The following is a 13,817-nucleotide window of genomic DNA, read 5'->3' as shown; positions in this document are numbered from 1 at the left end:
TGATACGAGATTCAGCATATCTATCTTGTTTGCTGTGTCATACAATGTTGTTGTGTCAATAATAATAATAATAATAATAATAATAATAATAATAATAATTCTGCCTCTAATCCAGTTTTCGGATCCATTAGTTTCATCTTGGGTGGATCTACACTGCTGAACAGATGGAGTTTGACACCATTTGAATTGTCATGACTCAGTGTGATGGAATCCTGGGTTTTGATAATATAATAATAATAATAATAATAATAATAATAATAATAATAATACTGCCTCTAATCCAGTTTTCGGATCCATTAGTTTAATCTTGGGTGCATCTACACTGCAAAACAGATGGAGTTTGACACCGTTTGAACTGCCATGACTCAGTGTGATGGAATCCTGGGTTTTGATAATATCATAATAATAATAATAATAATAATAATAATAATAATAATAATAATAATAATAATAATAATATAATTCTGCCTCTAATCCAGCTTTCAGATCCATTAGTTTCATCTTGGGTGCATCTACACTGCCGAACGGATGGAGTTTGACACCATTTGAACTGCCATGACTCAATGTGATGGAGTCCTGGGTTTTGATGATAATAATAATAATAATAATAATAATAATAATAATAATAATAATAATAATATATTTGTATTCCGCCTTATCTCCCTGATGTTTGTTGAGGCACTTGCACTCTTTCGCCGAGTTCTCACTCATATGTTTCTTAGGATGGCAAAGGATTGCAGAGTCTCAATTATAGGTTCAAAATACTTATTGTGGTAAAAAGAAATCCATTGTAGATATGATAGAAGAGGTTCTTGGAGCTAACTAGCTCTCTAGGCTAGCTTCTAAGGAAGGTAAGAAGGTAAAAATAACAAAAATATCTAAATAGCTACATTTTGCCTGGAGAATGGCAAAACATGTCCTATCAGCATACTGGGCCCATAACCCTTTGTTGGGTCTCTATTGAGCAGTTAGACTCAAAATAACCCAAGAGTGGGTTATTTTGCGTCTAACCACTCAATAGATTCCCAACAGCTGCCAAGTTTATCTCTGAGGATAACTAGGATAAGAAAACCTTCTGTATTAGGCCCAGGTTGAAACTTGTCTTGCATAAATTTGCAGTGTTTTTATATGCATCTAGCCTTGTTCATATGCATCTAACATTGAACTCATCCTGTGTTTGAGAAGTCTTATCAGTTTAGGGATCTGTTGGCAGTTGTGCACTTTTTACCACTGAGCAAATGATGTCTTTGGACTGATTGACTTGCACTCTTTGGCAGAGGTGGCTAAAGACCCTGCAGAACTACAACTCCTATGATTCCATAAAACTAAGAATTATTTCTACAGTGTAGATGCATCCTCGGTAACAACCTTAGGGTGATGTTTGGACGAGAACGATTTCCGAAGCATCCCTACATATCGGTGTTGATTTGTTGGGGAAAACAATGACGTATTCTCCTTGATCTTTGCTTTCCTGCTGTGCTGAATAATGAGACTAACTAGTAGCATTTGTCCCATTTTTCCACTCAACAGGACCTGGAGAAGAGCTGGGAGGTAGTCCCAAGCCTTTGGGTTTCTCGGTGCTGCCCTTAACCAACCGGGTGTATCGGAAACTGGTGGCCGACAGCAGCAGGAGTGGCCTCCGTGTCGAAAGCCTTCCCATCCAGGTGCGGAGGGAGTTGTAGTTTGTCAAGGCAACAACACTCTTTGGCAAGGATAGCTTGGCCAAAACTACAACTCCCAGGATGGGGTAGCATTGAACGTGACAGTTAAAGTGGGGTCAAACCTTAGTGATGCCATTCAACACAAGGGCTGTGTTAAGACAATCAAGTCATCATTCAACCTGTGACAGTCATCACTAGGTTGCATGACCATACTTTGTCCCAACAGGCACCATCCCTGAATGTCTGAAACGACATATTAGGAATGGAAGTAATATTTCTAATTAATTAATAATATTATAATGTAATAGGAGCCCCCCGATGGCCTAGGGGATAAAAGCCTCGTGACTTGAAAGTTGGGTTGCTGACTTAAAGGCTGCCAGGTTCGAATCCCACCTGGGGAGAGAGGGGATGAGCTCCCTCTATCAGCTCCAGCTCCATGCGGGGACATGAGAGAAGCCTCCCACAAGGATGGTAAAAACATCAAAACATCCAGGCGTCCCCTGGGCAACGTCCTTGCAGACGGCCAATTCTCACACTCCAGAAGCAACTCTGGTTGCTCCTGACACAAAAAAAATATATAATGTAATGAAATATTATACTAATAATAATACAATACAATAATAATATTTATTGTATATTATATATTACATGTAATATTGCTAATAATAATACAGCATAGTGATATAGTACGATCTATATATATAAATGAGTGATGGCATCACGGCGACCAACAAAACAACAAAACTACAGCCCCCCCCCCCAAAAAAAAATCGAAATTTGACAACACAACTCATTATCCACGCCTCTAGGTTGATACAACAAAAAGAAAAGAAAAATAAAGTCCTAATTAGAGGAAAAGGAATTATTGTTTTTATCCAATTGCTGCCAGTTAGAGGACTAATCTCTGCCCACTTGGTCTCCTAGCAACCAACTCAGCCCAGGGGACAGGCAGACTTAGGCCTCGGCCTCTTCCACAGATTATCTAATTTGCACTGGATTATATGGCAGTGTAGACTCAAGGCCCTTCCACACAGCTATATTACCCATTTATAATCTTATATTATCTGCTTTGAACTGGATTATCTGGACTCCACACTGCCATATAATCCACTTCAGTGTGCATTTTATACAGCTGTGAAGAAGGGGCCTCATATAATCCAGTTCTAAGCAGATAATATAAGATGATAAATATAATATGTAATAATTACTGTGATATAATAATACAGAACAATATAATCTCTAAAATCAGGACAATAAATAAAGAGCAACAGTCTGAAAGCATAAGCCACAGCAACGCGTGGCCGGGCAAAGCTAGTATCTATATATATATAAATGTAATGTACGTTTGTAGGACCGAGTAAACAACAAAACCACTGAACCAAATCACACCAAATTTGGCCACAAAAGACATGGTCATCCAATCTATGTCTTTCAAACAAAAAACCTGGGAAATAAAGTCCAAATTAGAGAACGAGGAAGAGCTGTTTTCAATCCTGGTTGCTGGTCAGAAGGGTAGGCCCTGCCCCCTTTTAGGCCCCGCCCACGTCATCTCCTAGTAACCCCCTCGGCCACAATGGCACCGGGGTACAGCCAGGGTTCAGGCTTTTGAGGCTGCAAGGCTATTCACTGCTATTCCACCTGGCCAACAAAGCATTCCCATAAGCCACAGCAACTCGTGACCGGGCACGGCTAGTAATAATATATAATGCTAATGTTGTGCTATGCTAATAACATAAAATATTGTATGTACAAATAATTTGTAAGCTGCTTCGGGTGAGAAGGACGGGATATAAATGTAGTAAATAAATATATAAATGATATAGGTCTCCTTCCCAATAGGAAGGATGGACCAGCTTTTAACATCTCAATGTACTTTGGAGAAGTTATTACTGGAGAAAAACCCGCCTTCTTCAGCTCCCAGAATTCCCAATTATTGGCAAAGGTGACTGAGGCATATGGGAGTTGAAGCCCAAAATATTTGGAGGACTAGAGTTTGGGAATCCATATATATATATGATTTGATTTACCATTAAGTAAGTAATTGAATTAACGACTCTACTCAAGTAAGGACTAGCAATTAGCATGGGTCTGTGGCTGAACTTTGCATGAATTGACTATGTTAATGGACCTTGTTCTCTATCTGCTGCCTCCCCAGGATACAAATCTACGAACCAAATCAGGAGAAATACCAACGGTCCAGCTCGGCCTCCAGTTAATCAATTCAGAGGTGAGGAAAAAAATTGCAAAATATATATACAGCACAGCCATGAAAGCCTTCGACAACACAATATTAACAATGTATAGTTGAAGGCTTTCACGGCTGGAGTCACTGGAGTGTTGTATGGTTTCTGGGCTATATGGCCATGTTTTAGCTGTTAGGACATGGTCATAGAGTCCGGAAACCACACAACACCCTAATAATAGTAATCATCATCATCATCATCATCTATCTAGATAAAAATGTAATGTATGTTTGTAGGACTGAGTAAAAAACAAAACCACTGAACCAAATCACACCAAATTTAGCCACAAAACACATAGCAACCCAATCTATGTCTTTCAATTAAAAAACCCTAGAAAAATAAAGTCCAATTTATATGACGAGGAAGAGCCGTTTTCAACCCTGACTGCTGGTCAGAAGGGTAGGCCCTGCCCCCTTTAGGCCCCACCCACTTCATCTCCTAGCAACCCCCTTGGCCACAATGGCGCCGAGGGACAGCCAGGGTTCAGTTAGGCCTCTTCCACACAGCGATATAACCCAGAATGCCAAGGCAGATAATCCACAGTATTATCTTGAGCCCACACTGCCATATAATCCAGTTCAGTGTGGATTTTATACAGCTGTGTAGAAGGGGCCTCATAGTATAATCAAGTTCTAAGCAGATAATATAGGATTATAAATATAATATATACAGTAGTCTCACTTATCCAACACTCACTAATCCATCGTTCTGGATTATCCAACGCATTTTTGGAGTCAATGTATTCAATATATCGTGATATTTTGGTGCTAAATTCATAAATACAGTAATTACTACATAGCATTACTGTGTATTAAACTACTTTTTCTGTTGTATAACATGATATTTTGGTGCTTAATTTGATGTTTAATAGGCTTTTCCTTAATTTCTCCTTATTATCCAACATATTTGCTTATCCAAGCTCCTGCTGGCCTGTTTACGTTGGATAAGCGAGATTCTACTGTAATAATTACTGTGGTATAATAATACAGAACAATATAATCTCTAAAATCGGGACAGTAAATAAAGAACAACACTCTGAAAACAGGGGAATTCCAGACAGGAAACAATCAGGGCCAGCTAACACCTCCCAACAAAGGATTCCCCTAGGAATCCTGTCCCCTTGATCTGGTCATGTAAGTGTTATTTATTGTTATAATTGTATTATTTTACTTTGTTTAATAATGTGTTATTATGTTGTTATGTAATGTTTGTGTTGTTTTATGACTGTAAACCGCCCTGAGTCCCATCCGGGAGATAGGGCGGTATATAAATAAAGTTTTATTATTTATTATATTATAGGAATCCCACTTAGTATGACACCACAGCAATGCGTGGCCGGGCACAGCTAATAATAATAATAATAATAATAATAATAATAATAATAATAATAATAATAATAATGGGATCTGCGCGTATCATCCGAAAATACATCACACAGTCCTAGACACTTGGGAAGTGTTCGACTTGTGATTTTGTGATACGAAATCCAGCATATCTATCTTGTTTGCTGTGTCATACAATGTTGTTGTGTCAATAATAATAATAATAATAATAATAATAATAATAATAAGATCTCAGCCGGCATTTGGAAACAATAGACATTGACAAAATTACGATCTGCCAACTGAAAAAGGCCACCCTGCTGGGATCTGCACGCATCATCCGAAAATACATCACACAGTCCTAGACACTTGGGAAGTGTTTGACTTGTGATTTTGTGATACGAAATCCAGCATGTCTATCTTGTTTGCTGTGTCATAATAAAATAATAATAATAATAATAATAATAATAATAATAATAATAATAATATCAGGACCTCAAGATTGAAATTCAAAGACTCTGGCAGAAAGCAGTACAGGTGGTCCCGGTGGTGATGGGCACACTGGGTGCTCTCAGGGAGCATTTGGAAACAATAGATATTGACAAAATTACGATCTGCCAACTGCAAAAGGCCACCTTACTGGGATCTGTGCGCATCATCCGAAAATACATCACACAGTCCTAGGCACTTGGGAAGTGTTCGACTTGTGATTTTGTGAAATGAAATCCAGCATATCTATCTAGTTTGCTGTGTCATAATAAAATAACAATAATAATAATAATAATAATAATAATAATAATAATAATAATAATAATAATAATAATATCTCAGCCGGCATTTGGAAACAATAGACATTGACAACATTACAATCTGTCTGCTGCAAAAGGCCACCCTACTGGGATCTGTGCGTATCATCCGAAAATACATCACAGAGTCCTAGACACTTGGGAAGTGTTCGACTTGTGGTTTTGTGATATGAAATCCAGCATATCTATCTTGTTTGCTGTGTCATTATAAAATAATAATAATAATAATAATAATAATAATAGTAATAATAATAGGGGCAAATATTTTGGGGATCCTTGTATGCAAAGGCCAGGTGTGCAGCTGTAAGAAACAACACATCTCATGCTTTGCAAAGCTAATTTGGGCCCGAACTTAAACCAGGCAGGTTAATTCCATGGTTTTTCCCCCCCGGAGACCCCCACGGCTGGGGCAGGACTGTCTGTTGCGGTGCTTTGGAGGAATGGCCCCGGGGGTCATCCCAGAGGGGCCGGCATGTGATGAATTATTCACGGGGGTGTCCGTAAGTGCCGGATTAATCCCTTTCCTTCCAGCTGGCTGGCGCACTAAATTATCACTCCTAGTCATGCGGGGAAATGCTGCGGAATTCATTTAGCTGATTATTGTTTTTGATCTAGGAACTATCCTCCCCCTCCTTTCCCCTTTCTTCCTTTCGCCTGCCTTCAACATCCACCGTTAATGTATGTACAAGAGAGGGAAGGAGAAGAAAAATATCCAGTGACAGGTTGTGATTCCCAATGAAAAAGAATGAATGTGTCGCTGGAGGCGGAATCGAAAGGAGTTGGTGCCCAGCTGCGTGGCCGGGCAATTTCGGTTTCAACCTTATGGCATTTGTGAGATTTTTTCTCTCCTTCTTTGAGCGAACGAAGCAACAGGGAATCGGCGCAAAGAGAGGCAGATTCGGAATGGTTAGGACCGCTCTGAAACTCAGTTTGATGCCCATGAAAGGAAAGGGCGGAAATCCACAGAGGTTCTTGTAGGTTCCTTGTAAGGTCCTTGACTTCCCAGTTGACATCAAATATGAATTACCCGTATATACTCGAATATAAGCCGAGGCACCTAATTTTACCACAAAAAAACTGGGAAAACATTGACTCCAGTATAAGCCGAGGGTGGGAAATTTCAGAAAAAAAAAATATATACCAATAGAATTACATTAATTGAGGCATCAGTAGGTTAAATGTTTCTGAATATTTACATCAAGCTCTAATTTAAGATAAGACTGTCCAACTCTGATTAAATCACTATTCTCATCTTCTTCCATGTAAATGCCCTTATGTATCCTTTTAATAATAATAGAGTAAAATAATACATGTAATACAGTAGAGTCTCATTTATCCAAGCCTTGCTTATCCAAGCTTCCGGATTATCCAAGCCATTTTTGTAGTCAGTGTTTTCAATATACAGTAGAGTCTCACTTATCCAAGCTAAACGGGCCAGCAGAAGCTTGGATAAGTGAATATCTAGGATAATAAGGAGGGATGAAGGAAAAGCCTATTAAACACCAAATTAGGTTATGATTTTACAAATTAAGCACCAAAACATCATGTTATACAACAAATTTGACAGAAAAGGTAGTTCAATACGCAGTAATGCTATGTTGTAATTACTATATTTACGAATTTAGCACCAAAATATCACAATGTATTGAAAACATTGACTGCAAAAATGGCTTGGATGATCCAGAGGCTTGGATAAGTGAGACTCTACTGTATCATGATATTTTGGTGCTAAATTAGTAAATACAGTAATTACAACATAACATTAGTGTGTAATGAACTACTTTTTCTGTCAAATCTGTTGTATAACATGATGTTTTGGTGCTTAATTTGTAAAATCATAACCTAATTTGATGTTTAATAGGCTTTTCCTTAATCTCTCCTTATTATTCAACATATTCGCTTATCCAATGTTCTGCCGGCCCGTTTAGCTTGGATAAGTGAGACTCTACTAAAATTACATTAATTGAGGCATCAGTAGGTTAAATGTTTTTGAATATTTACATCAAGCTCAAATTTAAGATCAGACTGTCCAACTCTGATCAAATCATGATTCTCATCTTCTTCAATGTAAATGTGCTTATGTTTCCTTTGAATAATAATAGAGTAAAATAATACATGTTATAATAATGATAATAATAATAATAATAATAATAATAATAAATAATAATAATACAGGAAAATAATACCTGTAATAATAAATAGAGTAAAATAATAAATGCAATAATAATAATAAGATCAGAGTGAAATAATAAATGTATTATTATTATTATTATTATTATTATTATTAATACAGTATAGTCTTACTTATCCAAGCTAAACGGGCCGGCAGAAGCTTGGATAAGCGAATATCTTGGATAATAAGGAGGCATTAAGGAAAGGCCTATTAAACATCAAATTAGGTTATGATTTTACAAATTATGCACCAAAACATCATGTTATACAACAAATTTGACAGAAAAACTAGTTCAATACACAGTAATGTTATGTTGTAATTACTGTATTTACGAATTTAGCACCAAAATATCATGATATATTGGAAACATTGAGTACAAAAATGCGTTGGATAATCCAGAATGTTGGATAAGCGAGTGTTGGATAAGTGAGACTCTACTGTATTAGGATGTTTTTAAGATGTTTTTTAAAGATGTTTTAAAGATGTTTTTAAGATGTTTTTGAATTGTTGATTTTAGCCGGTTCTTGTAAGCCACCCTGAGCCCTAGGGGAGTGGCGGCATACAAGTTCGAAAAATAAATAAATAAATATATCATGATATTATGGTGCATATAAACATATATGACACAGCTCAGCAAAACAATACAAACCATGAGTGAGACATCTAAATGAAGTCAATCCAGTCCTAGACGACAAAGCAGCTGAATATGTACTGTATATACTCAAGTATAAGCCTAGTTTTTCATCCCTTTTTTAGGGCTGAAAAAGCTCCCCTCGGCTTATACTGGGGTGAGGGTCCTGGTTGGCTTATATTTGGGTCAGCTTATACTCAAGAATATATGGTACATTTATTATTTTTCTCTATTATTGTTGCTACTATTACATTTATTTTACTCTATTTTATTATTATTAATAATAATAATAATAATACATTTATTATTTCATTCTGATCTTATTATTGTTGTTGCATTTATTATTTTACTCTATATATTATTACATGTATTATTTTCCTGTATTTATTATTATTATTATTATTATTATTATTATTATTATTATTATTACATGTATTATTTTACTCTATTATTATTAAAAGGATACATAAGCACATTTACATTGAAGAAGATGAGAATAATGATTTGATTAGAGTTGGACAGTCTTATCTTAAATATGAGCTTTATGTACATATTCAAAAACATTTAACCTACCAATGCCTCAATGAATGTAATTTTATTGGTATCTATTTTTATTTCTGAAATTCACCACCCTCGACTTATACTGGAGTCAATGTTTTCCGAGTTTTCTTGTGGTAAAATTAGGTGCCTCGGCTTATATTCGGGTTGGCTTATACTCGAGTATATACGGTATTTATCTTATTTAGCCTATCTTCAGCTCCTTCTTATGATCCTCTTTTGCCCAATGACACATGCCTGGACATTACGGTAATGCTCCGATCGGATTCCCGCTTTGACTTAATGCATTTACATTGGCAGCATCCTTCTCCCAAAGCGGCGCATGCAAAAAAAAAATCCATATATTTGCGTTTGCTCGGCGTGTGCCTCACCCTGGAGATGCTGCCAAGCTTTTCAAAGCTATTCAGGGAGACTTAATTCACCCTAATAGCAACAACTGCTCTTGTGATCCTCTCTTTCTTTCTTTTCCTTGCTAGCTGTCACTTTCAACTGTTTTATCTAAGTAACATGGCTTGCTTTTTTGTTATTTTTTTTTAAAAAAAAGACACAAAAGGAGATCTTGGCTGATAACGGCGGAATTAAACGCTGTCATGTGATGTGGTTGCGTTAAAGTGACAGGCGCTGACAGATTGCTAAGTGCACAGTGGGAGATGGGAGAGGGAGGGGAACCCATAAATTAAGCAAAAATACACAATGGCAGTAAAACTGCCCTCCCCAAGCTGGCACCATCCAGATGTGTTGGGCTGGTTGGTGGATGATGGGGATTGTTGTCAAATGAATCTGGGATGTGGCAAGAGGAATTCTAGATTTGCAAAGCTCAGCAATTTCTGGTTGCTTGAGAGTTACTCTTAAAATAAGCCTAACTAATACTATACCACATACTATACCATATAATAAACTCTCCATCACTTGAGTTTTCTTTTTATCGTGTCAGAAGTGACTTGGGAACATACTGCAAGTCGCTTCTGGTGTGAGAGATTGGCCGTCTACGGAGACGTTACTGGATGTGTTACCATCCTGCTGGGAGGCTTCTCTCATGCCCCCACAAGCTAGAGCTGACAGACGGGAGCTCACCCCATCTTGCGGATTCAAGCCGGCAATCTTCAGGTCAGCCACCCAACCTTCAGGTCAGCAGTTCAGCCAGCACATGGGTTCAACCCAATTGTGCCACCTTCTTGAGATGCGATAATTAAAAGCAAAGACAAACTTTGTTATTACACAATGCACAGCTGCAACACAGCGCACAAAATTTGCAATTGCAACTTGCAAAGGAACATGTTTTCTGTGGAACGGCACTTCTGCTGCTTTGAGAAGAATGCATTCAGTACGGGGAAAGTGAAAGTTCCAGTTTTCTTGAGAAACGGCCTTCGTTGGATGGGGAGTTTTTCTGAGAAGCCAGATTAGGCATGAGAATGGAGGGAGTGAGAAATAGACAAATCAGACGTTCTCAAAGAATCCGTGATAAAACCTCTTGAAGTCCAGGTGTTGTGACTCAGCTGGAACCTCAGAGTGACTCTGATGGGGATTATGGGATTCAGGTTCAGAGTGTCCCTGTTGTAGAAGATGAGGAACAGAGAGTTTTTCCCACAGCAGGGAATGGTGTTGATGATACTGAAACTAGCCAGGTGCAAATTGACTCAGAAAAGGAGGACAGTTCTCAGTCTGATAGCAAGCAGATTGACGCTAATGAGCAAGTAGACCTTGATGGAATGGAATCTCTAGATCGAGCTGACCGTTTGGAATTCAAGGTTCGAAGGAGTGTGAGAATAGCAAACAAGAAGGAGGTCAGAGGCCAAAGAAATGCTTTCATGCTTTGCAAAGGGTATTAAAACAGTGTGTTGGGAGACAAATCTTTGTCAAAGCAACTTTTCGCGCAAGTCAAGAAGCAAGCTCTCGTTTTCCTGGATTATCTTGCAGTCTTTCTGTGTTCATGTTCAGGAATGTTAGGAATTGTGGGAATTGAAGTCCAAAACACCTTGAGGGCCCAAGTTGGCCCATACCTGGCTAGACTGTACCTGCTCCTCTCCTCTCCCTTCTGAATCAAGTGCAAGCTATCATTCGACTTTGATCTTATTTTGCAGAAATTGGATTGAGTTGAGGATAAAGAGCGAGAGTGGGATGAGGGGAGAGAAAGAAACAGGGCATTTTAAAGTCATGATAAAGTGGGACAGTAGAGGATTAGCAGGGGCTCTCTTTGTCAAACTGGGTCAACTGGAAAGCCTGGACGTGTCCTCTCAGCTCCGCCAGCTGTGCCCATTCTCCCTCGGTTGGCTTTTCTAGCTAATGCATAGTGTAATTGGCACGGCTTTGGGTTTAAAATTAATACGATGCATTTATCTATCCGGGATTGCTTGTAAAATGCGCCTGAAATCCAAAGGGATTAGTACAAAGAAAACACGGGTCAAAATGGCTTCGGGTTGTGAAAGGCGAGCAGCTGAATGGAGGAGTCATAGGTCGCCATTATTCTCCGCCAGGTTCTTTAGTTCCACAAAATGAAACCTTGATTGCCGGGGAAATTATAGAGGAGTGATAGAATAACTGCCGAAATGGGAACCCATTGAGCCGGACTCGCTTTGTTAGACAGCTAATGAGTGGGAGACAGCAAGTCCACGGCTAAGAGAGAGAAAGGAGTGCTTTTGTGGAGGGAAATTTGTCAGTTTCTGCTCACATTTCCCCCAGGGAGGTTTTAAGGGAGAGCTAATTGAATTAGGGACACGGGTGGCAATTGCTGGCCATCTCTGCCACATGAAAGAAAGGCAAAAGGGGGTGTTGTTGACATCCTTTCTCGGTCCAGCCCAGACCCCATCTGTTCCGTCCTTCGGCCCGGGAATAATTCATAAGGAGACGGATAAAACTGTTGCATTTTGCATGAATGCTGCCTTGCTCCCAGCTAGTCCAATCCTTGCTCCCTTTGGATATCCAGGGACCTGGTCCGGGGTCAAGGGCTTCCCAGACTAATGAAATGGTGGCAAGAGTCACATCTGGCAGAAGTAATGAGCCGCAGATCAGACTCGGAGGGTGTGCATCAGTGCGTTTATTCTCTCATGCTCTCAGCCCACCTCTTAAACACTCGGAGATTCATACTATCAGAGTTGGAAGTGCTGTCCATGTTCATTCCGACACAATGAGATCCCTCCTGACAGATGGCCATCCAAACTTTGCTTAAAGGAGGAGGAGACTCCACCGCGCTCTCAGGTAGCAGCATATCCCGCCGACGAACTGCTCTTGAGATGCGATAATTAAAAGCAAAGACAAACTTCATTATTACACAATACACAGCTTCAACAAAGCACACAAAATTTGCAATTGCAACTTGCAAAGGAACATGTTTTCTGTGGAACAGAAAAAAGTGCATTCAGTACAGGGAAAGTGAAAGATCCAGTTTTCTTGAGAAATAATTCATCACGAAGATCTTCCCAATATTACGGTGGAATCTCTTTTCCTGCAGTTTGAATCCATTTTTCCATTGTGTCCTGATCTCTATTTATTTATTATTTTATTTTATTTATTTATTTACAGCATTTATATTCCGCCCTTCTCACCCCGAAGGGGACTCAGGGCGAATCACATTACATACATAAGGCAAACATTCAATGCCTTTTAACATAGAACAAAGACAAGACAAACATAGGCTCCGAGCGGGCCTCGAACTCATGACCTCCTGGTCACAGTGATTCATTGCAGCTGATTGCAGCTGGCTTGCTCTCCGGGCTGTGGCGCAGGCTGGAGAGCAAGCCAGCTGCAACCAGCTGCAATGAATCATTTATATTCCGCCCTTCTCACCCCGAAGGGGACTCAGGGCGGATCACGTTACACATATAGACAAACATTCAATGCCTTTTAATATAGAACAAAGACAAGACAAACATAGGCTCCGAGCGGGCCTCGAACTCATGACCTCCTGGTCAGAGTGATTCATTGCAGCTGGTTGCAGCTGGCTTGCTCTCCCGCCTGCGCCACAGCCCGGAGCCTAAAGCACAGAAAACCAGTTTACACCCATCCTTTCCAATATCTAAACATAGCTCTCATGTCCCCTCTCAGCCTTCTTTCCGCCAAGCTAAACACACCGCTTTCCATAAGTTGTTCCTCATACAGCTCGGCTTCCAAACCTTTGCACCTTCCATCTTGTCCATTTCCTCCTTGTATTGTTTTGTAGGCATGTCCGATCGATGAAAAAAATGTTTCAATTCTCGTTTCCAAAGTAGGGGGCGCTGGCGCTTCGGTATAGAAAGTATTTCCGATTTTTTCACCCAAAAATTTCGGATATTTCCGAAAATTCGTAATGATTCTAAATGTTTCTAAAATGGCGGATGCACATGCGCAATCGCTACACACCAGGCTTGTATGGCAATCTTCCATGTGGACGTTAGCCCCCACCTTTGCGTCCATCGTGGAAGCTTCTGATTGGCTGGGGAGCGGCAGC

At 39.3% G+C, this 13,817-nt stretch overlaps 1 protein-coding gene across 2 annotated transcripts in view; it reads left to right on the top strand.

The window, feature by feature from the left end:
• The window catches only part of ccdc33 (coiled-coil domain containing 33), a 137,648-nt gene that overhangs the window by 79,011 nt on the left and 44,820 nt on the right, over positions 1 to 13,817 (top strand). For both annotated transcript variants that reach the window (XM_062963042.1, XM_062963041.1), the window contains exons 10-11: positions 1,531 to 1,664; positions 3,817 to 3,888. In XM_062963042.1, the coding sequence (XP_062819112.1) occupies positions 1,531 to 1,664; positions 3,817 to 3,888 (206 nt within the window). The remainder of the gene's footprint in view (positions 1 to 1,530; positions 1,665 to 3,816; positions 3,889 to 13,817) is intronic.

The sequence above is a fragment of the Anolis carolinensis genome, unplaced genomic scaffold, assembly GCF_035594765.1.
Source record: "Anolis carolinensis isolate JA03-04 unplaced genomic scaffold, rAnoCar3.1.pri scaffold_11, whole genome shotgun sequence".
Lineage (NCBI taxonomy): Eukaryota > Metazoa > Chordata > Lepidosauria > Squamata > Dactyloidae > Anolis > Anolis carolinensis.
The sequence above is the reverse complement of the archived record's forward strand: the minus strand, read 5'-3'. Positions and strand labels throughout refer to the sequence as shown.